At 44.4% G+C, this 24,555-nt stretch overlaps 1 protein-coding gene across 1 annotated transcript; it reads left to right on the forward strand.

Annotated features, from left to right (window-relative positions):
• The first annotated feature begins 888 nt into the window (after window positions 1-888).
• Window positions 889-15,235, forward strand: LOC104463169 (vasoactive intestinal polypeptide receptor-like). Its single transcript, XM_010075389.1, has 7 exons — window positions 889-1,042; window positions 1,635-1,695; window positions 4,040-4,109; window positions 7,076-7,167; window positions 12,011-12,140; window positions 13,534-13,575; window positions 15,035-15,235. Exons 1-7 carry the CDS (start codon window positions 889-891, stop codon window positions 15,224-15,226), a joined length of 741 nt encoding a protein of 246 aa, XP_010073691.1. The 3' UTR covers window positions 15,227-15,235.
• Window positions 15,236-24,555: the final 9,320 nt, after the last annotated feature.

The following is a 24,555-nucleotide window of genomic DNA, read 5'->3' on the forward strand; positions in this document are numbered from 1 at the left end:
ACAAAACAAAACAAAATAAAATAAAATAAAATAAGAAAATGCCAAAGAAGACAGAAAAAAACTCTTCACAAAGTAACTCAGAGTTGAACTGATAACTTGTGCAAATTAATCGTACCAGATCAACTTCTCTTCTTTCTCCAAAGAGGAAACAGAGATCTGTTTTCCCCTTTAAGCCATTTAGCTGAAGATTTATGCATAAGTAAGCAAAATGGCTTTCTAGTCCATGCTCATGATAGCTGAAGTTGGGAAATAATTAGAGCGGGGAAGAATCTTGAAAAGAAAAAAAAAGAAAAAAAAAATGTGTCATGTACGGGGGTGTGCCTGGACTCAGGATTTGATCAGTTAGCCATAGAGTAACTTCCATCAAAAGTGACAGGAGTTATGCCTGGGTTCACACTGCAGAAGAGAGACAATTATCTGTGCTATAAGCATAAGAAGAGATGATGTTAGGAGCCCTTGTTTCAGATCCAGTTATTCAGGTCAGACCTTATTTAAACCTGCCTTATTTAAACCTTGCCCAGCAGAGTCGAGCTGGTAAATTTTAAAGAAAGATGTGTGAAGCTAATGATTTTAAATCAAAGGAAATCTCTTGCGCTCGTAATGTATTCTGAGGTTGCTTGGGTGAGGAAGGGCAATTCAAGAAAACGACAGGTGCTTGAAGGATCTTTTGGCCTTTCAGTCATCCATCATTTGCAAGAGCATCAGTGATGGATGTGAAATGGATCATGCAGAAATTAATGATTTGGACGCACTCGTTAGAGTTCTTCCTGTTTGTATTACCATTGCACTCGGAAAGCACTTCTAGTAAGTAATACACAATACTGTGACTGACGCAGAACAAAACAACATGTCCTTCCTGGAGTATTTCCCATCTAAATGTAATCAAAGATGAGAGACAGAGAAAAAGGGCACCACAAGGATGGAACAAGACCAGGCAGAAGACTGTGGAGTGAGGAGCAGAGGCAGGTTTATCTGGCCAACTACAGACATCTACATGTGAACTTGTCACTCCAGCCTCCCTTTATAGTCAGTGGAGATCCAGGTAATACAGTCAGGGGAGTCCAAGGGCATATTTCTTGTCCTAAAGCAAACATCTGAAGTAGCTGAGATGACCCATGTGTTAGAAGTACATATGGGTACCCCATCCCTGGAGGGGTTCAAGGCCAGGCTGGATGAGGCTTTGAGCAACCTGGGCTAGCGGGAGGTGTCCCTGCCCATGGCAGGGGGTGGAACTGGATGATCCTTAAGGTCCCTTCCAACCCAAACCATTCTGTGATTCTATGATTCTCCCTGTTGATGCTAAAGAGAGCCTGTAGTGACTGGGATACATACAGGTGTCCACACTGTAGATGTCTAAAGCGATTCCTGTTCCTTGCATTTGACAATCAGAAGTTTTTTTGTAGGCACTGCAACAGATAAATCTGTGAGGGTGCAGTTATGGGAAACTCATCTCACATGGCCAGTGGGAGAGAAAGGCAACATGATGCTTGTTTGGCATGTGAGCGTTGAAAATGTGAAGCGTTTGCCCATTCTTGAGGGAAGGCGTCACCTCAGGAAGATGGAGAGTGGGGGAGAACAGCCCTGAAAACATTGATGATAATTTCTGACAGTAACACCATCTCTTCTCTTGCCAGGTGCCCCCTCCGTGTTCATCACTGCTTGGACTATTGTCAGGATTTACTTTTTTGATGTTGGGTAAGCCTACGGACTCAATTCGCTTTCCTTTATTAATTCTTCCTTCCTTTATCTCCGAGGAAGGACAAGGAGTGCCCTGCAGTTTTCCTAACAAAAAATTCCCTAACCCTAATGGCAGTCAGAACAGAGCAGAACCTTTCCCCTGCCCCCAGGATCCAGGAAACCCTCCAAGGTCTCCCCAAAGACACTGCTTTAGGGATCTTTGGACAATCACTCACCCTCTTTGTTACCCAGTCCCATGGTCCGGATATTTGCAGGGAATTTGGGAACAGACCCTGATGGCCACATTTCATCCTGTGTATAATAAAATATACCAGCTGAGCAGCTTCCCCGTGCTCAGAGCAGAGCTTTGCATCCTGCAGAATTGCCCCTAAAGATGCTGGTGCAGCACATACCTAATAAACACACCCATAAGCTTCCCACAGAAAAACCCTAATAACTTTTTTTTTTTTTTTCCCCAGGCAGATTTTTAGGATCTGTTTTCCATCCTGTTTAACCTAACAGCTGCCTTTGATACTTTATATAAGCAGATATAATACAGCTAAGTGAACGAGGCAGCTATTAGAGCTATCCAAGGATCTATGGAAGTAAATAGGGTCTGATCCTGCCACCCTCCTTCATGCTTTTACTCAAGCAGTCAAACTATAGTAATTGGAAGAGCTTTTATGAGAAAACACTCCAGAAGGTTACAGAATCAGGTGTTTACTATGTACCCGTGGTGCATGCCCTTGCTTCTTGCATTTACAGCGCACGGTTAACACCATTTTCTCCTGTACATTCACTCTCTCCAAATGTGTCCTGATTTGTCCTTATTTCACTAGATGCAGCTCAGACTTCTTGTTGTGTTTTTGATGTATAGTCATTCTAACACATTTCCTGATGGCTACTGACTTATTTTATAGTTTCACTCCCTCTGCATAAACCTGACCTTATTTACTCTGTTAATAAATATGAGATAGAGACTGAAGGATTTAACCACTCTGGGTACCAATTTTCTTACTCTTTCTACTTAGCTCCAGCAATTCTTAATAAAAATACAGACTTCTTTGCATTTTCTGTAGGCTTTAAAGCTCTACATTTTTGTGCCAAATAAATCAGGATATGCTAATACCTAACATAGATTTTTTTTTTTTGTCGTACTAAAATTACCTACAGAGAAAAATTACAGGAAATTAATAGAGATTAAATAAAACCTAATTATATAAGATTGGTTAAACAACATTAAGCCTCTCTTTAAACATTCTAACTCCAAATTAAAGTGACCTTCGCTCAGACTGCCTGAATTTATTTTAAAAATGAAGTGCACTAGACATAATTAGGGCCACTTTAATTCTAAATGAAAGGGCAGCATGCACCTGGCTAAGTATAGGCATCCGTATCTGAGCAATTTGCTCTAGTCTCCTTTTATAGCTGGTGGAGATTTCGTCAGTGTAGTCCATGGAGTGTAATTCTTTTCACCCTAAAGTCAATGCTTAAAATAGGTCTCAGGAACTGTGCCGTGAGTGCCTCTTTTCATCTGCTCTTACGTGTGCTGTCAACATTTTGAATTAGATGGGCTGAATCCAGGTGAAATTGTCTACGATGGGTTCCACTAATCTATTTCAAACATGAATGCAGGCTAATTTTCATAAATGCTGTCCTGAAAATACACCTTCCATCCCCTAACTGTTGTGAGGTCTGCAGATAAATGTCCCAAGCAATTGTAGTCATTTCTACTTCATTCCTATTCTGTCATTTCCTTGATGGCTTTAAAATATGGTTCCAGGTGACCTAGGTGAGTGGTGTGGTCTGCAGACAATTCTGATTTCAGGATTAAAATAAATTACATCCTGGACCTTCTGGATTTGTCTGACTAGGTCCATAGCTCACATGCAGCTGGTTAGATTTACTTGGACTAATCCCACCATAATCTCTCATCTTTTTCAAAAGGTGATGTTGGGGTTTTTTTTCTGATGGTGCCAATTGCTCTGTGCTTAACATCTCCATCCATGATGGTGGGTAGCATTGGAGGCCTCATGAATCCGTGATTTTGGTAGCATTCCCTTGTAGCAGACCTCAGTGTAGGAGAAATGAAGCAAATCATCCACATTCCCTCTGACATAACATCCTCCAGCCTATTCCATTAGCAAGGGGAAGAGAGCTCACAGCATCATTTCTGGGGCAACTGGTACCTACCAGTGCTCAAAGCCACTGCAAAGCGAGACTTCAGACCTCCCCTGTTCATGCACACCAGGTTGAGTCATCTTCACAGAACCTAGCATAGGGTGACCAAGTCCCTGAGAAGGGCACATGGCTTCTTGCTCGCTTTGCTCAATGTCTTAAGTCTGGTTTTGTTTCTTTTTAGGTGCTGGGAGGAAATAGTGGAATCCCCCTTCTGGTGGATCATTAAAACTCCTATTTTGGTGTCTATTTTGGTAAAGTATCAGCACATTCTCCTGGCTGCAAAGCCATCTTTAATACTAAGTTTGGGGGTTGAAGGGGTGTTAAGAAGTGTTCTGTAAATGTCCATGAAAAATGCATTGACAGATAAAATCCCGCCGTATATTGAATGTCTGTCTTAGGATGAGGAAGCCCAGCCTCCGCATAAACATCTTTACCTTTAAGCATTGACCGTGGGAAGAGGTTGAATGACTAGGCACCCAAGGTGGAGCTCATTTGATTTAACTCTGGCCACCCCATCTCAGGTGGCTGCCCTTGACACTCTGCTGCCATAGCCATGGGTGTGTGTAGACAGAGGAGGATGAGGAACGTGCTTAGGGATCCAGGAAAATCTCCTCTTGTCTAATGAGTCAGTGGATGTCTAAATTCGATCAGATTAATTATACCATGATTTATTTTTGTTTCTGTGAGCTGACCATATGCAGAGCCCAGGATGACTCTTTCAGTTGGAGATATCAACACTATAAAGTAAAACAGGATGAGTCCTACCATAAATTTCTACCTAGCTAAAAAGAGGTTAGATGGATCCCCCAGATATTTGCCTCTTGTTATAGCGCCCAGTACAAAGCTGGATTCCAGCTGTGTGTTTTTCAAGTAAGTCCTTGAGAAGCTTGGCTAATTTCCAGATAAATCAACAGAAGCAGCTGATTTCTTACTTCTCTGGATATGATCAATGCTGACCACAGAAACCATGACACTTCTGAGGAACACTGAGTACTTCCATCCTTGTTGAATATTATGTGTTTCCTCTGTCAGGTATCAAGTCAAAACTTAATATCAAATGAACTTAGTTGAACTTAGCTTTGAGTTTTCTTCAATGAAGACAAGTACGTGGGAAGGGAAGGAAAAGAAAGCCACAGAAATCAAACCAAATATATCTCTTTTAAACAGAAATCTTTTCTTAGACATACATTCTTCTTGTTCCACGTACATTATGACCTTTACAAAAAGACTTTTTTTCTCTAGCATTTGTCACACAGGGATTCCAAACTGAAGCAGTTGAATAATTGCATCTTACTCTATTCACCTCACTGAAAAGAAATACAATACTTAGATGACACATCTCAAAATATTTATATCATCATATAAATCTATTGAAAGTATTTCCCTTTCCTGAGATAACCTTTTGGTAAAGAAATACACCCTGTACTCCTTGGATCAGTGAGTCTGTATTTTCTTTTGGCCGATAAATCATTTCCTCATTGCCAGACAAAATTTACCCAGCAATTTCTGATTTTCCTTCTGCAGATGCCATATAAATCTGTCACAAAGAAGGGCATGATAACCGCTGCCTGATGAACAGCAGGTTTCTTCTAGGAGGAGTGCAACATTTTCTCCATAGCCATGGGAATAAACCTAGATCTCAATGGAAGGAAGAAATACATACATAAGATATTAAGCACTGGGAAGAGATCAAGTGCTTACGATTATGCTCTAGGTTGAAAAATAAATTAAACAACTTCTCCAGCAGCCTGATAGCCATATCTTCTACCACGCAATGCTAAGGCTGTACTAAGCCTATAAGTCACGCTCCACCTGACTTACGACTGCCCTGATTCTGCGCCCATGTTTGCTCTTGACTACAACGAGCCGACACAGTCAGTATTTAACACAGGGCAGGAGGGTGGGAAGCAGCTCCAATGTTACCTTCAGTGGTGTGCTATCAATGCTCATTAGGGTAATTGATCTGGGTAATACTGGTTTGAACTGATACATTTTATTTGCCACCAAGTCATACGCAAACCATTTTTATAAGCAAATAAATATGAACAGAAATGATGATAAATGGCACGGGGTAGATAAAAAGTGATTAAGTAATGCATCATAACCAAGAAATACAATTAGTTTCCAATCACTCATAGCCTTTGAAAAACGAGTGAGTGTCTAAATGAGAGATGTGCTTCAGTCTTCTTTATTCACCTGTTGTTGAGATAAATGTAGGAACCGCTGGAGGAAATTTGACAATCTGTTTTTGCAGGAAATCGGATTGGCTGGTTAACACAATCCCTTCCAGTTGTTGAGTCTCTAAAAATCAGAATCATTTGCGCATTTACTAACCATGAAAGGATAAAGAGGTTGTGTACCAATCTAAAACTAAACTGAGTCCACAGAAATCTGTCATCGCTTTTCTGTTGAATATGTTGCATGACTAACAGCGTGATTCAGTAGATAGGACCTTAAGATCAAATCGATTTTCATTCAGCTCATGCCATCTCCTACATGCCTTTAGGAAATTGCCATTCCTACCTCCACACGTTTGCTATTCAATAAGGTTAACACTGCTTGAGTGTGTTGGTGGAGCACTTTAAGATTTTTTGAGTGGAAAGCGCCATCAAAAACCTAGGTGTTAGCTAGACTCCTCTGGTCTGATGTCCTAGGAGAGAATGTTTTCCTCTGTGTAAGAGAGGTCTATCCCATGCTATAGAAGGTCTCCAGCTTCTCTCCAGGGAAGAGATGCCCAATAGCACTGAGTAGAGGCCTGCTTGAGTAGATACTGCTTTCTGTTCTGGTTTGGTTTCCTTGGCTTACCACCTCAGTCTTTGACATGCTCAGCGGCTGGTCCCATGTCACCGTCTCCCGAGGGCTTTGACGTCCATCTCTCCGCTAACTCCCAAGGCTCTTTTCCCGCCCTGTCGTCGGCACTCCCCCGTGCAGCAGGACGTCGTGCATAGCTGTGCTCTATGGGTTTGACATCATCATACTTGGGATGTATGACACAAAGTCCCAAGCAGGCTGATGTCAGGCCCAAGATGGCTGCCACCCTGTGTCGGTTTACTATGTGCTCCCAGAGTGGGGTTCTCTGCTCATGGCTTTTTAACAACAGCTTGCTCTATGGCAAAAATATTGCAGTGAAAGGAATTCCCCTTTAATGATTGGCTCTTTTGACTGGAGAAAAATACTAATTTTTTCTCTCTCTCTCTCTTTGTGCCCATCCCAACAGGTGAACTTCATTCTCTTCATTTGCATTATCCGTATCTTAGTCCAGAAGTTGCATTCACCAGATGTTGGACACAATGAAACCAGTCAATATTCGTAAGTCCAAGACTTTTTCAATGGTATTATGTGGGTTTTTGGGAGACGTCTTTGGCTGTTAGATCAGTATTGCATCTGTCTGCTCTGATCAGAATCAAGTATTTGCTAATTGATTAAAGCTGATCAGAAGTCATGAAGTGGGGCATTTGCTAAAACAGGTGGGCATGTTTTATGTCAGTTTGAACAGACAGGCGAGAATGTTTTGTCATGGGATTAATGATGAAGTGAGAGCAACAGTCATGATCATGAATCAGTAGTATTTTTCTTTGTCTATTCAATATTTATTGGATTCTGAAGGCAGAGGGACCCTGATGGTGAACAAAGAGGATCTGTTGACAGTAGCTTTTTTTTTTTTTTTTTTTTTTGTGGACTAGTTATCCTCAGCTCCTTTTTCAAAAAAGGAGAGATCTAGAAACTTAGTTCAATCAGTAGAATCTGTGGCAAATTTTCCTTACCCTAAAGCAGACCCTTAAACTAAAGTGAATTAATTCAATGCGTTTCTTCTCACTGTTGATAAGTAGCACTGTCTCAGAAGTTTTGCTTGATGTAAAACCTTTATTCCCAGGATATGAAGTTAACCTTAATGGGGCTGTTTATAACAATCAACATGCAACTGAGATCAGCATCTGTCTTGGTGGCTGAAACTGGTCTCAGTTGCAGTATTCTAAGAGTGCCTGTTGGCATGGATCAAAGTTCAGACTGGCTTATTTTTCACTCTTGCCACTGTCCTGGCTCAGCACTTCAACCGTCCTGGATATTTCTTAAGTGATTCCTAGAAAAGAACTGAGAAGGAAAAACTCCAGTGTCTACACGGTCACTGCTCATAAATCTTCTTTGTCTTTGGAGGGAGCAGTGCACTTAAGTACCCTGAAGAATCTGAAGTCAGTTTGTCCTTCTGCAAGATAGAAGACAATATCAATATGGTCCTTAAATACTGACCAGCCATGACTCTAAGTCTTTCTCTCTAGTGATGGTAATTTATGCATTTCATCTGCCTCGAGAGATTCTCAGGTTTATGAAAGGAAATTCCAGTATTTGACCTTAACCTGTCCCTGCAGCAGCCAAAGCCAATTACCTCTTTTTCTGTCCTCATAACACGCCAACATTACCAGACCCCATGCTTTCTATCACCTTCCCTAATGTATTTCCAATTGGGCATTGTATCTTTGTACCCCCAGGATTGCAACAGCTTTGGCCAGGTACGTAGATTAAATCAGCCTATTGAAATATGTTCTAGTACTAAGCAGCAGCCTGGAGCAGTTGGCTCCCATTCATCTCAGTAGCAAGTGCTGCCAACATGCATCAGAAGGGTTATGCCCAGATTACCTCAGAGGGTTTTTTGCTGAGATTTGGGTTCAGGGCTTTTTATTTCACATTTTCCAGCGAAGTAGGAGCTGCCAGGAAAGCTCTCTTTGCCTTGTAAATAAACACAGCACGGCAGGTAACACAGATTTCCCCACGCTGGCCTGCCACACAGGAGGCACTGCTGAAGTACAAATGATCTTCACATCTTCAGTTCCTCACCTTCCTTCTCCACCTGGAAAAACATCTTCTTCCATTAGGGCATGAAGCATTTGCTCACTTATAGGTGTCCAAGCCATATGAGATGCTTGAGGACATTTGAGATACTTGCCTGGACCTGGCATATAGGACTCAAGACCTATGGGAGAATTGTACCCTTATACAGTGGCTGATGGCCACCAAAGAGGTTCTGTGGGGCATCTGGAAGTCTCTATTGACTGTATTGACTGCAGTAGGACATGAGACACCACACTTTCCTATGGAAATGAATCTTTAGTGTCTCAACCTGGATGCCCCCAAGGGGATTTCTCAGTGTGGTCCTAAGTTTTGAATATTTAGACAGCTATCTGTAGAGACGTTGGGGTCCAGACCCCTTTATAAATACCACTAGGTATGTGATCTGCAATTGTGGACACCTGGATCCTTTTACATGTCGTTCCCTTATTACCTGAAATGCTGCTTCTAGCTTCAGGGACTTGACCTGCAGGACCCAAGAGGTCTTAGCAAAAACTTCTGCTAATGATATGTATGGCTTCCTCCAGACAAAACTGAGATAAGTGTGATTTAAACTAACAGCATCATGGATCTCTCATTTGCATTTCTCCTTCCTTCTCTTGTTTATTTTATAAAAAATATAACATGTTGACACATTGACAATATTGTTCAGTTCCAACTGGTTTCAGTTTAGCTGCAGGCTGGAAGTTCAAGTGCGCTGCTGACTCACCCGTTAACGCTACAGACAGTGAGGTGGGCTTTAATGTATTAGAAACTGAGAAGACAAGTCTCCCAAAACAGTTTTCTAGAAATGGCAGAGACATGCAAGAATGGGACAGCAATATTTCAGGCAAATAGAAGTTGTCTTCCACAACAGAAATCTCGAGCAAAAATCATCTCTTTCTATTCTGTACATGTTCATAGATCAATATGATCATCAAAGTTTTCTGGGCAACTTTTCTGTTATGCATTCAAGGGGCATGACTCAAATTGGTTCACTCCTATCCACTCCCAAGGAGAGGAGTAGGTTCAGTGCAGGCTAGTGGAGATGTGTTTTCCCCAAATTGCCTGTCACCATGTATATCTGTCAGAGAGGGTAGGTCTAAGAAGCTCACCCTGTGCTGGGAGTGGAAGTCATGGGGTTTTTTTGAGAAGCCATGGCTTCCAGCAGGTAGCTTTAACCAGCTTTGGACAATCTCCAAAGCAGTTCTGCCTCCTGTAGAGCCAGGCTTTAGCTTCTTGGGAGAAATTACACCGTGACTGGGGAAGATGTTTTTCCTCATTGCAGTGCTGAGCTTTTAACAATCACAGGGCTAGACCATAGGGTCCTTTCCTTGAAGCGAAACTGAGATATAAAACATCACTCAATATTCTGGGGAAGCTTAGTGCTGGAGCAAGAGACTGGTTTGTGGTTGTTCAGACTGGAGAAGGGGGGTCCTAAGGTTTGGTATTTATGCCCTGTTCATTGCCACAGTCCCGCCGGGAGGGAATATGCTATAAGTGAGGCCCCGATGTTGTCTGCAATAAGATAAAATTTTCTAATCCGTTGGACTTTGCAAACAGCCTCTCTGTGAATACGGTAAGTGAAGGCAGCATTGCGTTCCTCTAGATTGACTGTTCCTGAAAGACCAGGGAGAGAGGAGAGATCTCTGCCAAGCCAGGGCTGATATTCTCTGAACTGTGATCTGCTCAGAAAATGAGTTGCTTTCTCATATGTTGGGAGCTGGGGGAATTAGGGCTGGATCACACTCGTGTGGGTCACATGGGCCAGAACAGCTTCTTACAGGGAGGAACACATCACCCTGATGGTCACCAGTGACAGTGACATCCTCTTGCAGAGTAAGACATCCAAGAGCACTCAGATTTTGGATCTACTCGCTATGAGCAGGGAGGTGCCTGCTGATGAAGGATGTGGTGGGAAAGGCAAGTTCCTGGGCAGTTCCTCAGCTTTGTACAGGCACTCATTTTGCCTGGAATGAGTTGCACCCAGCTGTTATCGAGCCATCAGGTATTCCCTGGGGAACCACAGCCTCCAGCTACAGCCTTAATGTCAAGCTGTCTTTGGGCCAGGCCGAGGGAAAGCTGGAAAGGTCTGCTGGGAGATCCAGTGATGAGCATCATCTGCATAAAGCTGGCACATCAGCCTTCCCAGTGGGCTTATGCAGATGGCAAATAAATGAAGATGGTCTGGGGGGACTGAGCCTGGTGGGACTTTGGCGGGGAAGGGTTTGCAGATGGTAGAAGTATTTCCAACATCCCAGCCTTAGCTTCAGTTCCTCCAGAAGCCTGTAGGAGAGTGGGACTCAGGAGGATGTAGGTGACCAAGAGAGCCAAAACCCCCATAAGCATCCTTAAGTCCTTGATTTCATTGTATTTCTGTCAGCTGTATTTTAATAATGATTAGATTTAATAAATTATCATCTCTTCATAATTAGACCTCTGATTACCCAGCCTGATGCCATTAAGCACTAATACTGTTCATCCCCCTCCTTTGGAGACATTCATTGTGCGATAGCCTGTCATTATTCTGAGCTAAACATACCATTTCTCTCCCAGAAGCTGTAATTTTCAGAAATCCCAAGCAAACAAAGACAGCGCTAGATGATGATTTAGCTTGTAGAGATGAAAAAAGATCTCTGGTGGGAGGGGAAGAAGAGAGAAGGGAGAAAGAAATACCTCCATTGAAGTTACTAGGAATAAAGATGTCACATTTTATGTTGTTAGCACATCTGAAATCACCAGCCATCTGCAGTCTGGGGGCCAAGTAGAAATAATCTAGGGCTGATCACTCTGCCTTAGCTAGAAGCATGTATACATTTATATGAGACCTGTTAACAAGGAGGAAAGCAAGCCTGTGGAAATGCTCCCAGCATGGTCCTTGGTTAGTTTGAGCAGCCACACAGTGACTGTGCCCAGCCAAGGCTCCAGCTCCACATGTCAGTGCATCCCAGCTCATCAGAGGGATGCTGGAGGGGTTGGGCTGTGAGGAGGCATCTCAACACCCTCCCTTTCGCTGTACCCCAGACACTTCTTCCCTCTGGGTGAGGGCAGGCTCCTGATGCTGCCTCGCTTGAGGCTGCTGTTGAAAGGCTGGATGTTCCCAGGACCTCAGGGTAAGTGGTCCATATCACATCTCCTCATGGCAAACAAAGGCACTCGACATGCGTGATCCAGGCTACATCATCATGTTCCAGGCAATCAGCAAATATGTACTGCAGGAAATTAAAGTCTTGGTGTTGCACAGGGCTCAGCTGCAGGATTTCTCATCACCTTACCCTTGAGCTCCTCTTCTGTCTCTCCTTATGACTCATGTTTGTCTTTCCAACAGGAGGCTGGCCAAGTCCACCTTGCTGCTGATCCCTCTCTTTGGCATTCACTACATCATGTTTGCTTTCTTCCCTGACAATTTCAAAGCAGAAGTTAAGCTGGTCTTTGAGCTCGTGGTTGGGTCGTTCCAGGTAAGCCACCCTTCAGGCCACCAGTCAGTCACCAGGTCCATCGGCAGGGAGAAGTGGAACAAGGTTGACAAGGGGATAAGCAAACACGTGAGATGGGTTTTTCCTGGACATGCCCAATACTGCTCATATACCTTTGGGGAAAAAGCTACTCACTCCAGCTTGGCCAGGATGGAACGTAATTTTATATTTTGCCTCCTGGAATTCCAGAAGGAGATGTTCTCTCCTCATTTTAGGCACCTGAAAAGAAAATGTACCTCTGTAAGTCAGTTGCCTTGGGTTTTTTTTGTACGTAAGGGAGAAAAATTAGCACCTCAGTTCAGTTTATGTTATTGACGTGGTGTAAGATGAGATAAATTGGGTGGAATATCTTTCTGGGCATTAACAGGAGCCTTGTCTGTCTTCAAGCAGTTGACTTGCATTAACTTTTTCCTGTGTTAATAAGCCAAGTCCTGCCTCTAGATCCTGCTCAAGCAGGGTTCCAGTTCATTGGCATAGGAGGCAGGTTCCCCATGATGATGGATAACAGGGCTGTCCTCTGCACTAATCTTCAGGAAGCCCTGATGAAGTTTGCTTCTCAGACCGTCCCACACACTTCAGCCAGTTCCCTTGTTGGGCTGTGAACCTTGGCCCTGCTGTTGCGTGGAAAGAAGCACTAATTGACGTATTTCATCCCATTCCATCCATCCATTAATCAGCTCTAGTCACTTTCTATTGTCACATCCTGCAAGCAGGATCTGTCTGTCACCATGTACCACACACGTGTCCATGGTGTATGCTTTGTTCGGTGGTGAATAAGTCAACGTCCCTGTCTACAGCATCATCACGTCACATCTCTCTTTTGAGAGATAAATGGACTTACACTCACTCCTGGTCTTTAGTGTTTGCAACCATGAGGGCTAGAGGTATGTTTGGTTTCTTTCTTTCAGTGGAGGCTGAGATTCTAAAAAATGAGGTGTCACTGCAGGGAGATGGGAAAGGAACAGTTTAGCCCTGTACTGTGCCCAAGATTATTCAGACCTTGATGGTGAACTAGAGAGCATGGTTCCATCTCCCTAGTTCCAGCCAGGAGGAAAGCTGGGTCTTGTAGCCCATCCAGTTACCTCTAATGGCCCAGTTTGAATGACCAAGTGCCCTTCTTAAAGCTGAGCTGGCTGGTGATGGCTTTAAACACAGTCTGGAGCAATCTTTGAACTCACACCCATCCATCTGCTGCCAGGTACCTTAACCAATCCTCCTCTGCTCCTTTTATAAGGAAAATGGAATTAAGTGGTTTCTAAGGGGCACCTTAGCAGTTCCCCAGCAGTGTGCCCTTTCTCCAAGGCTGCAGTTTGGGTTGTCTTCTAGGGGAATATAATCTCTGAGGTGCTAAAGCCTGTTGTCTCCTTTCCCCTAGGGATTTGTGGTGGCTGTTCTCTACTGTTTTCTCAACGGGGAGGTAAGATCAACAAGGTTGTTCAGTTAATGTTTGCAGCTAAGGCAAACTGAATGCTTGTGGAGAGAGGATTGAGAAGCATCCCATTCCTGATGTTCCCATATTGGCAGGAAGCTTCAACATCAAATTGCTCACTCCAGAAAAACAACCATTTTCCAGCACAATTCATACACGTATTAGGACTTTTGTGCAGACTGTAATATTTCTGCTGCTGAGTCCTTCCTTTATACATGAGGCAGCATCAGCAGAATCCCATATGACCTTGATCCGTAGGGACCACCTTCAGCAGGGAAGGATAAAGCTCATCTTCTAAGCCCTACTCATGCTTAACATTTCAATGAATCCTCCACAGAATCAGGCCCACTGCCAAGATGGAAGCTCCTTAGTGCAGTGATATTTTTGTACCATGCTCCATCTGCCTGTAAGAAATTCAGCAGAGACTGATTAAACCCATATCGTGAAGGCTACCAAGTAGGTGTGAGCAGCTGAAAACTTGGAACTGCTGTCAGCTGGAGCACATTCAGCTCAGTAAACTGAGCATGGACAAGAAAGAAGCAGCTGTGATCTGGGTTTGTGTTCCAGCTTCCTAGGGAGAGGAAGAGTGTCCAGAATCACAATTTGCTCCTTTACAGCTCCGATGCAGCTTTCAGCCGTGCTGATGCCATGTGTACATCACGCAGGGGCGTGCAGGGCAGATAGCCCAGTTCCACCAGAGACCTTTGCCAGTAAGGCTGCGCGGAGCAGGGCAGAACCACGCACAAACTTACTAATGATCCAAAACCAATATGGGCATTGGCGTGACTTGTTAGACACAAACCAGTGCCAGGTAAACACGCTTCTGCCTTACAGGCATTGATCTTGCCTTTCCCTAGTTTTCAGTCCTGGGGTTTGCAGCCTGGTGTTGTGCTGTTCTTGTGCTTGCTGATCCCAGAGACCCTCAGACACAGCTCTAAAAATTTGGACTGGAAAGCTGCAGGAGGGACATTGGCCAGAGCTGTTCAGGATTAGAATCTGGATGGTTTAGAAGAGATAATGTATGTAAACTCCCTAAGCAGGAACAAGTAGCTTCTATGAAAAAAGCACAACTGTATTGACAGCTTTACAAACAATCTGTCATTAAATTATTTGTATTTGGATAAGAACAGGGCAATGAAAAAAAAATCGTAGGGACAAAGCGTAGAATTTGTTGCCATTAAAGTAGTCTGGCACCTTCACTGTATTGGATAAGCAATTCCCTCTGCTCACCTTTCTGCTGAAGCTCAGGGATTTCTGCTTTAGTAGTTTCGTGGCTGGAGTGTGACTTCTATGTGGCTAAAAGTTCTGGCCAGGCTGAGTTCAGTGACCTTTACGAAATAATTCTTGGCCCCTTGGTAGGTGGGTCATCCGTTGCTACTCACACAATTGAGTCAGAGCAATGGAAAATGCTCCCCTCTGCTGATCTGCTTGTCTTTCCACCTCCTAGGTCCAAGCTGAACTCAAGCGCAAGTGGCGGAGGTGGCACCTGGAGCGGTTCCTGGGCTCGGACATGAAGTATCACCACCCTTCCTTAGGCAGCAACGGCACCAACTTCAGCACCCAGATCTCCATGTTGACCAAATGCTCACCAAAGACACGCCGGTGCTCTGGCTTTCAGGCTGAATTCTCTCTGGTGTGATGGGGAGAGGGTTTTCCAAGCACTGAGCATCCCAGAGACAAATGGAGAGAGACAGAGGATCCCCAGGAATCAGTGGTACGATGGCAAACCCTTGTGAAATGACCTGAGCCAACAGAGGACACAAAACTGGAAAAGCCGCTGGCATCCAGAACAAGATCAGACAAGCCAAGAGGCAGAGAAGTACTTTTCCTCTCCCTCTCTTCAGACCTTTCACTCTTGAGTTTCAAGCCCTCAGGGGTTGATAACTATGAGTAAAGGTCCCAGTCACTTGAGGAGAACCTGGGAGATCTTGATGTGTCATAAATAATGAAGTACAGGGGGTAAGGGAGGGGAGAGCCTGAGTCCTTGGTGGCTTTACCAGAACTGGCATCTCTGAAACAGAAAAATTGCACTTTTTTTCAAAAAATGAGCCAGTAAAGGAAAGAGGGAGGCAAGAAGCAGAGGGAAAAAAAACATATGAATGTGCCAGAAGTCCCATTGATAAGAGGTGGTGATAAGGCACCGAAGACGGAGTTGGGGACACGGGGAGAAGGGACAGGAGGAACATGAGCAGGAAGGGGAGAGGCCAGCGTACGGCCCCATCTCTGCGTTTTACACCTGTGAAGACAAAGCTGCAGCACCAGGAAAGCCCTTCGGAGGATGCTCCAGTGCTGTCGTGTGTTCTGCTGGTTGCCCACCATCATCCTTGCTAGCAAAAGCTTTCCAAGCACCCTTGGGTGCCCTCTGGGAAAGCGGGTGGCTGAGAAGGAACAGTGTGAATGCCTTTCTCTGCGCTATGTTCGTGACATCGTGTTTTCTTTGGTTGTTTTTAATGAACAGGGAACTCGATTTGCATGTATAAAAACCAGGTACAGATGCCAAAAGCAGAGCACGGCTGTGTTTTTAATTCTTTTTAAGTTCACCCCATAGATCTTGGTGCGATAATACACCCAGGATCATTAGGGATCAGGGAAAAACAACTCGTCTGTAATTCGTTTGCACTTGCTTAGCACACACTGCCAGGAAGGGGAGATGTGGAACCCTGTAATCCTTAATTGAATCTGACCTGCCATAAGGAGCCACTCTCCAGATAAAAAAAAATTAGCGTTGCAGCAGCAAGCAAAATTGCTTTCATCAGAACAAGGTTGTCTCAGTACCTAACTGGCACTCCAGGAGTCAGGAAGGAGTGAAGGAGCTATTAAACTGATTTCTTCTTCAGCTTTTGCGAGGAGCTTTCATCCTATGATGAAGGCATTGTTAGACCTTTAAGATGTGCGTGTGTATTTTACCTCGTTTCTGGAAGGCCTATTAGTTTCCATAGAGGGGCAATCCCTATTTGAAGAACGCACACAAACCCTGTTAAAACCAAGGGAATAGGGTTTTTTTATTTATTTTCTTTTCTTAGTGGAGGGGCAAAGGAGAGGGGTGAAACCAAATCCTGCTCAGACAAGCCAGGCTGGTGGTTTGCAGGGCATCACACACAGCTCTCACGCCCAGGCACAGCATTTGAGACAATCCCCACAATCCCAGACTCACTCTGAAGATGGACAGCACAAGGATGCGGATGCTCACGTTTGGGTCCCTCCCAACTGCATTGAATGGGGTTGCACCAGTTTTACAGTGGGGTGGGAAATCCCTGCTCAGCTCAGGTGTACACCAGTGTGATTGGGTGGAATTGGTGTAATTGGGCTGCTGTCACCGTAACATGTCATAGGACTGTCCTCGTGAAGCAGAGTCTGGGTCGCCCATGTATGCACATGGAAAGGAAGGTGGGCTTAGCCACCAGAGGCTAACATCATCTGGATTTCTTTCTCTTCAGAATGAAGCGTAGTTCATTGAAGGGAAGGTTCTTTGACTCGGTGGGTTTGGGGTTTGTTTTGCTTGTTTGCTTGCTTGAAGCATCTGTGATTTATTGCCAACAGTTGTGAGAGGGTGGTTGTTCCACGCTGTGACCCTCCCCATGGCTATGCCTGTTATTGTATGAACTCTGTGCTTCTGAAGTATTTCCCCGCATGCAGGACTGAGAACAGCACAGAGGGCTGAAGTCAGTAAGGGGCATGAGATGCTCTGATACACCTGCCCTGACGGGTGGACGTGCACTCATGAGTTTCCAGTGAGCTAGCTCAGATGCTGTCACAGTGTAGCCATGGCTACCCAGCCTGCAAAACCTCAGAGGATAGGTAGATAGTTGTGAAGGTAGTTGTAATGAGCTCCATGGCCCTGGAACTAACGTGCTGATGAGACCCCAGGCTAGCCAGGTGCAAGCCATCTTTGTTATGGCTATGTTACACCAAAACCGTACCATTAGCAGTTAGAATCCAACACTGACATGCCATAAGATCATCAAAATCCTCTCTTAGCAGCTCTCTAATTCCCAAAATCCAGAGAAACCAAAAGGATGCTTAAAATTTCCCCATGGTGGTTGTACTGAAGCCCTTACACCCTGACACCCAAGGAACGGTCCCATTGACATCTCCATGAGGCTCTCAGAGGCAAGGACTTTCTTTGTGTTTGGTGCTGGTCTGGTGAGTGCTTTCAAACATGGATTAGGACTGACACAGAAGGTGCTGGAGAAGTTGCACCAGTACCATCAGGTTTTCTCCTGTCCCTGGTTCAAAGCAAGGGTTTGACCCAGCTCTGCATTTCACCAGGTGAATGGCTAGCTGCAAGGAAGCCCAGAAGAAGCAAGGGAAAGCTCTTTCTCAGCTTTCCAAGTTGTTCCACTTGGTTTAAAATGCTTCCTCTCGCTGGTTCAGAGTTTGAAAGCAACATCAGTCTGTGAAATATTTGATTCATCAATCTGTGAAGTCACTCACCCTCTTCATCTATCGTGGTAGCTATTGTTTGGCTGCAGAAGAGCACTGCCTCATCTTCTTGGCACTGAGGTGCCCAAGGTGTGAAATTGAATCCCAGGTCCCAGCCAAGCAAAATAAGAGTTTGAGCACAGAGCTGTTGAGAAGTGAAGCACCATTGCGAGCAACCTCCGTGGTGAGATGTGAGGGAAACCCTTCCCATTTGCTTTAGGCAGCCTTGCTGATGCAGAAGGTCCATGAGCCATGAGCAATGAGACACCTTGTGCATTTTCACTCTGTTGTTCTTCACCTTCCTTTTCCTCTCCCTGTGCTTGTAACTCCATTTGCAGGAGGACGTTCTGCTTTGTACTTACAACTTCTGTTCAGCCCTGTGCTAACCTGTGGCAGCATCAACTGTATGCCGAAGGCAGCAGGGATGGGATTGTCTCTTAGAGACATGACAGGGAAAAAAGTCATCTGGTTATTTAACCGTGCCACAGGACCTTCTGCAGCCCTGGAGTTGCACCACCAGGTCATTCTGCACAGAAGCCTGAAGATAGGATGTGACTTAGAGGGGCTCCTTCAAAAAACATTGACTACATTAACATGTCAGGAACAGTGTCCCCAGGCATCCTGCTTGCAATTATTTCATCACCGAACATCCAGCCACATCTCGCCATTATGCTGTCGAGGGTGTTTGAGAGATGAATGACTGTGCTGAATGTACCTGCGGTGACAGGCATGGCAATAGGAGTGGTGCGGGTGAGGCAGAGCCGCCAGCCCAGCTGTGTTGGCCTCGTACTCCAGGAGAACAGAGGAGTCAGTGGTGAAATCAGAGCTTTTCACTCGGGGGATGTGAGTAATCAAGTGAACAATGACATTTGGAGCAAGCCCTCGTTTTAAGTGGCTTAGTGCAGGAATTTGGCCCGATGACTTGGCCTCGTCTCCTCTGGTTTTCATCCAACTCATCAGTAGAATGGAGTTCAAGGACCTCGCTGCAACCCCAAAGGACAGCAGCCTTGTCCTGAACCCGTGCAGAATACACGATGCAGCGCTCAGGACGGCTGCTGTCTCACCCCCTTACCTCTGGTGTAAGGCAGGAATGACTCCAGTGAAGGCAACTGCATTAATTTGCTGTAAAATAAGATTAAGAGACATCCGTGGATGCAGTAGGCTTTTAGATATGTTCGAGAATGATGAATTTGGACTCCAAAATTTGCAAAAATCAGGACAAATTCTGATCACACTCACACCAATCTTACCCTTCAGTGACTCCTGAATTACACCAGCGTGAAACTGGAATTTGCCTTTAGATAAATTCCCTTATAGGCAGCCTGGAACTGTTTACTCCCTTTTTGTACCAGTGAGGGATCAAATCCCTCCTGTTAATTAGTCACTCTATGTTTCAGTGATTAAACTATTAACTAATTATTAATAAGTAGGGAACAATTAAAATATAAAAATTAAATTCTTTTCTCAAGGTCTAGAGGTATAAGATGCTCACATTAGGCTGTAGGTATTTCTATTCAGCTGGGACCTATCTTCCTCTGTGGCAAGAAATGAGAATATGACCATGTTTGGGGTTTAAAAAAAGAGCAGTAAAGAAATTCTAGGCTGTTGCAGAATTTCAGGGCATTAACTTGAAACTAGTTTTTAAAATCAGAGGTATATGTGCAGCAGCATCGTTACTGCAGTTATGGAACGAAAAACGGATCCCAAGAAAGCCCAGGAGACAAAACACCTGATTTTTTTTTTCTATTTTGCATATTAAGCAGTTAAATTTTTTTCAAGGAAGGTGTTCCTGGAGGACACATGTTTTGTACCTTAACTAATCGGCAGATTTACTTCTTTCTCAGTGTCTCTCTTGGTTCCCATTCAGCTCGGAAGCAATGAGGCAGGGTGGTGTCTGTGTCACAGGGCTATGGGAGTAAAGGGATTAAAAGCAAATCTGTGCTGCAATCTGATGGAAATACTTTCAGAGAGAGATGCACCTGCTGATTAACAAAAGACTGCCTAGTGAAAAGCCAAATGAAGTGGCAAAGAAAGCTCAGGAGTGAACATCGCTTGGCTCCGTGGCAGGGATTAAAGGGTTTTGGTGGGATTATTTTGTCTCCATTCCTTCTCCCATCACAATGGTGTTTAAACAAGGCAAAACATAGCAGGTTTCTGCAGGAAATACGAAATGTTTTCAGACTAGAAGGGAATTTCTCAAACTTGGAAATGCCAATATGTGTCTTTGTGAAGCTCGTGTTATTCTGTCCGCCCAAATTCAGCTTGGTTTGATAAATGCCCTATGGAAGTCCATGTGGTATCAAAAGCAATGAGACTGAGAAGCAATGCTTCTTCTCTGGAAGATGAATCTAGATTTAACACCAAAACCCATGTAAAACATGCCTCCTCCCCACGTGTCCCAGTCTCTCTTCAGGTAGGGCATTTAGCTGAAGAAAGGATCTTGACACAGCCCAGGCATGGCCCTGTGCTTCCTCCCAAGGCATCTCTGCATTGATGAATGTGCCAAACTCTTGGGGAGAAAAGGACTGTGGTCCTGAGCTCCCTGACTCGCAATGCAACTTTGCACTTTTCCACGCACTGATGGTGGCAAGGACCATAACGCTTCTTGATTGTAGATGACCCTGGAAGAGCAGGAGGTCAAGCTCTTGGCCTCATCTATACCCATATCAATCTGGAATGACTCTGCTGGTATCGTTCTGGAGCTAAACTGGTGTAAAAGGGAACAGAATTAAGTCCCAGACTGGTACTTGGAATCTGATGTCCCAAAAATCTAGAACAACATGGATGTCAATCCACTTTTGTTTCAGTCAGTCAACTTTTCACCCCATCTCAAAGCCCAGTATTTACATACCAGTCTGATGAGGTATAATTACGACGACTGATCTTGTTATTTCCCCCGGAGATCTGTACAGTTGTAAACTATGGCTTTGAGGAATTAGGAGTTTCCTGGGCTTATGGACTGTCTCTTCCACCTCCTACTGCCTGAACGTCCTAACTCCTTGTTTGCTTGCATGGTGTTGTGCTATATACTGAAGAGCCCTGGGTTTGAGATCCTGGTTATTTCTAGCATACTGTGAAATCACAGGGAAGAAGACAAACATTGGGACTGGAAACTCCGGAACAGATCTGTAAGGGAAATAAAATGCCCATTTGGGTTCTGAGATCCAGGCCTTTAGGACAAGCAAATTGGCATCAGCAGAGCACTTGTGTTTTATAACCCAGTTTTGTGGATATTGTAAACTTGTACCTAGAGGAAATCTGAATAGCACATTTAAAAAAAAAAAAAAAAAACAAAAAAAAAAAACCACCACATTTTTGATACTATGATGATGATAAATGAAGTTTGAAAAAGCACTTTTGAATTCAAAAGTGCATTTTTCAGACTCTTGTTTCGAACACCTCAAGCTGTTGTTCAGTTGCTGGTGCCAACTGACTCTTTTCTTCTCAAACTGTAAGCGCCTCTGCTCTGCCCTCCTGTAAATAGGCTTTGACAGCAAAGAGTGATGAAAAATGGCTGTCAACAGAGAATCACCATCTCTGTGGACTTTTACGTACCTAGGTGTTTGTGATGTACTCTTCATGCCAGTGAGAACAGGCCTGCTTGCTCAGCACAGGTGAAATCTCTGCCTTGTTTCATGGCCTTTTGCCTGATATTATTTATTTTGTTCTGACTCTGTACGTATGCAAAGAATTGGCTGGTTTTCCTTTGTATTTTGTTCATCTCCTTGCTTCAGAGGAGGTTCTTCTCTGTGGTTGACACTGCTAAAATCAAGCAATAAAACCATTGTGAAGATATGGTATCTATGTTCCACCTGATATTTTAATTTATTTTTCTCAGTCCTGAAGAAGACACAGAAGAGGAAAGCCCAAGGAGGAGGAGGTGAGCTGGTAAGGAGGTTGCCTACAGTTAGGCATAATGATTTCATGCTTTGTAAGGTTAGCCAGATAGACCACATTGCTCTCAAAATGGGAGACTTTCTTCAAGAACATCTGTGCAAGGATCAGTACCAGCTCCAGCATGAGTGATGCCCAAAATCACCACACTGAAGGCAACACCACTGCATGAGCACGGTGGCTCCATGCAATGTCTTTTGGTGGTAGGACTCATGCATGGAGGTAATAATCGTGCAATTACAGACACGCTATGGTTCTTTTGCCACAACTGAGAGATGTTAAATGATTCCTGTATTTGTCAGTACATACACCCATGCACACACATATATACATGTATTGATTGTTACAAGAGTAAGGCTGGATGCTGGAAGTTCCTCCAACTGTCTCACCATTCAGATTCATCCCCGTGAGAATCCCCTTGGTACCCTGGATGGACAAACCAAAGCTGAGGTCTGTCTTTCACATCACAGACTGCAGCAGTTCACAACCACTCTCCAAGAACAGGGAAACCCTGGAGCGCATCCAGAGGAGGCCATGAAGATGGTCCGAGGGCTGGAGCACCTCCCATCCGAGGACAGGCTGAGAGAGTTGGGGTTGTTCAGCCTGGAGAAGAGAAGGCTCCGGGGAGACCTTCCAGCACCTTCCAGTGCTGAAAGGGGGCTGCAGGAGAGATGGGGGGGCTCTGGATCAGGGGGTGCAGTGACAGGATGAGGGGTAACAGTTTTAAGCTGAAAGAGGGGAGATTTAGAGTAGATATTAGGAAAAAATGTTTTCCCGTGCAGGTGGTGAGACACTGGCCCAGGTTGCCCAGAGAAGCTGTGGATGCCCCATCCCTGGAGGGGTTCAAGGCCAGGCTGGATGAGGCTTTGGGCAACCTGGGCTAGTGGGAGGTGTCCCTGCCTATTGCAGGGGGTTGGAACTGGGTGGTCTTTAAGGTCCCTTCCAACCCAAACCATTCTGTGATTCTATGAGTCTGGAATTCGATGATTCTATGAAATGCAGAGTTCCTTGTGTCTTTTCAACGTAGAGTACAAATCTGTCAGTTTAAATCCCTTCCCATACTCTCTGGGCTGAAAATATCTCTCCATGGAAAGAAGTGGACCGGTATTTTAAGCCTCCAAATCTCTGCTAGTTTTTTCCAAATCATCAGCAAGCCATTTAAATTAACACTTCTTTCAGGCACAGTATTGCCCAATAGAAGACTTAACCCTCTTCCTTTCCATTTCCATGGCATCTTGTACACTGGTCCCTGGTCCAGCAGACACATCAGTAGTGCTCAGCCTGTGAGGACTGTGTGCTCATCCCTGACAGCTTTCCCACCCTGACAGGTGACCAGATACCTCCTGAACCTCCTAGGGTGACCTTAGCTTTGCACCTTCCCCTCCAGCTTTCCCCTGCTTCATGTCTGTGTTTCATCCTTGCTCTGCACCCAGTTCCATAGCGCTGTCTGTTCACGTCTTTATTGCTCGGAACAATGCTTGAGCCTTCCTCTGTGCTGGAGAAATGCCTAGCAGGCAACCACAAGTGAACATTAATTGTTTGTATAAAAGACACATTATTTAATGCATGTGAAGATTAGGCAGTGGAAATAGGTCGCAGTGAGAGGTCAATGAGCTTTTCCTGGTCCATAGGGCCAGTTCCACCGCTCACCCCCTTTTTAAGCTGATTTATACCCACTGTTCACACTACTGAGAAAGGCCAAATCTACGGCTAGGGATGACAAGTCTTTACTATATATGTCCCTCCTTTCTCCATGGATTAACCATTTTAATTTAAAAGCACAGGGTTTAATGCTCTGGGCCATTCTGAGAAGCAAAGATGTTGCACACTGACTTTTACTTGATCCCTCTGTGGATTAAATCAGAAATCAGAAAAACAAGATGCAAAGGCTGGGGAAAGGGAAGATCAGCCAATTGCATTTATTCCGTGTCTATAGAGGTGATGATAATCACACACTGCCAAAAAATGTCTTCCATATGAGGAACTCCAATCACTGCCCAGAAATTAATTAATGTAAGTGGCTTTGATGAAAGTCACTGAAGAAGTCTGAGGCAAAAATTAACCCAAGCAGCTTCAATCCCTACTGTGTGTCCTCTGTGCAAGAGCCTCCCCTCCTGGCTTATGAGTATAGCATTGCTTTTCTTAGATGTGCACCATTATTCTGAATTTGATAGAACATGTGATCACATGTTCTGGATATTTTTGAGCCTGGTTTTTAGAGCTTCTTTGTGCAAGTTCAGTGGTGAAGTGGCTTTTCATGGCTGCAAAAGCGTCATTCTCTATAAGAAAGAGCCGTGATTAAAAATGGCCAGTGGCATCTTTTTCCTTTGATCCCCCATGGTTTCCATGGCAAAATGCCAAGACGAGGACTTTCGTGATGTCCATGACATTAAAGCAATTTCCTGTGTAGTGAATCGATTTTAGCAGTTAAATTATCTTCACTCCCCATGCAACCAGTTGCATTCACTCGCTCCCACTGAGGATATGAAGTTTGGACTGTGACTCAATGCAATATGCAGAAGGAGTCCAGTTGCCCTCAGAGAAGTTCAGAAAGACTCTGGATTGTCCAATGGTCACAAGGGACTGTGGCACAAAGAACTTAGACACTGCATCACCGCTGTAATACCAGACACTTTGAAAGCCCTAAAACCT

The sequence above is a fragment of the Pterocles gutturalis genome, unplaced genomic scaffold, assembly GCF_000699245.1.
Source record: "Pterocles gutturalis isolate BGI_N339 unplaced genomic scaffold, ASM69924v1 scaffold22227, whole genome shotgun sequence".
NCBI lineage: Eukaryota > Metazoa > Chordata > Aves > Pterocliformes > Pteroclidae > Pterocles > Pterocles gutturalis.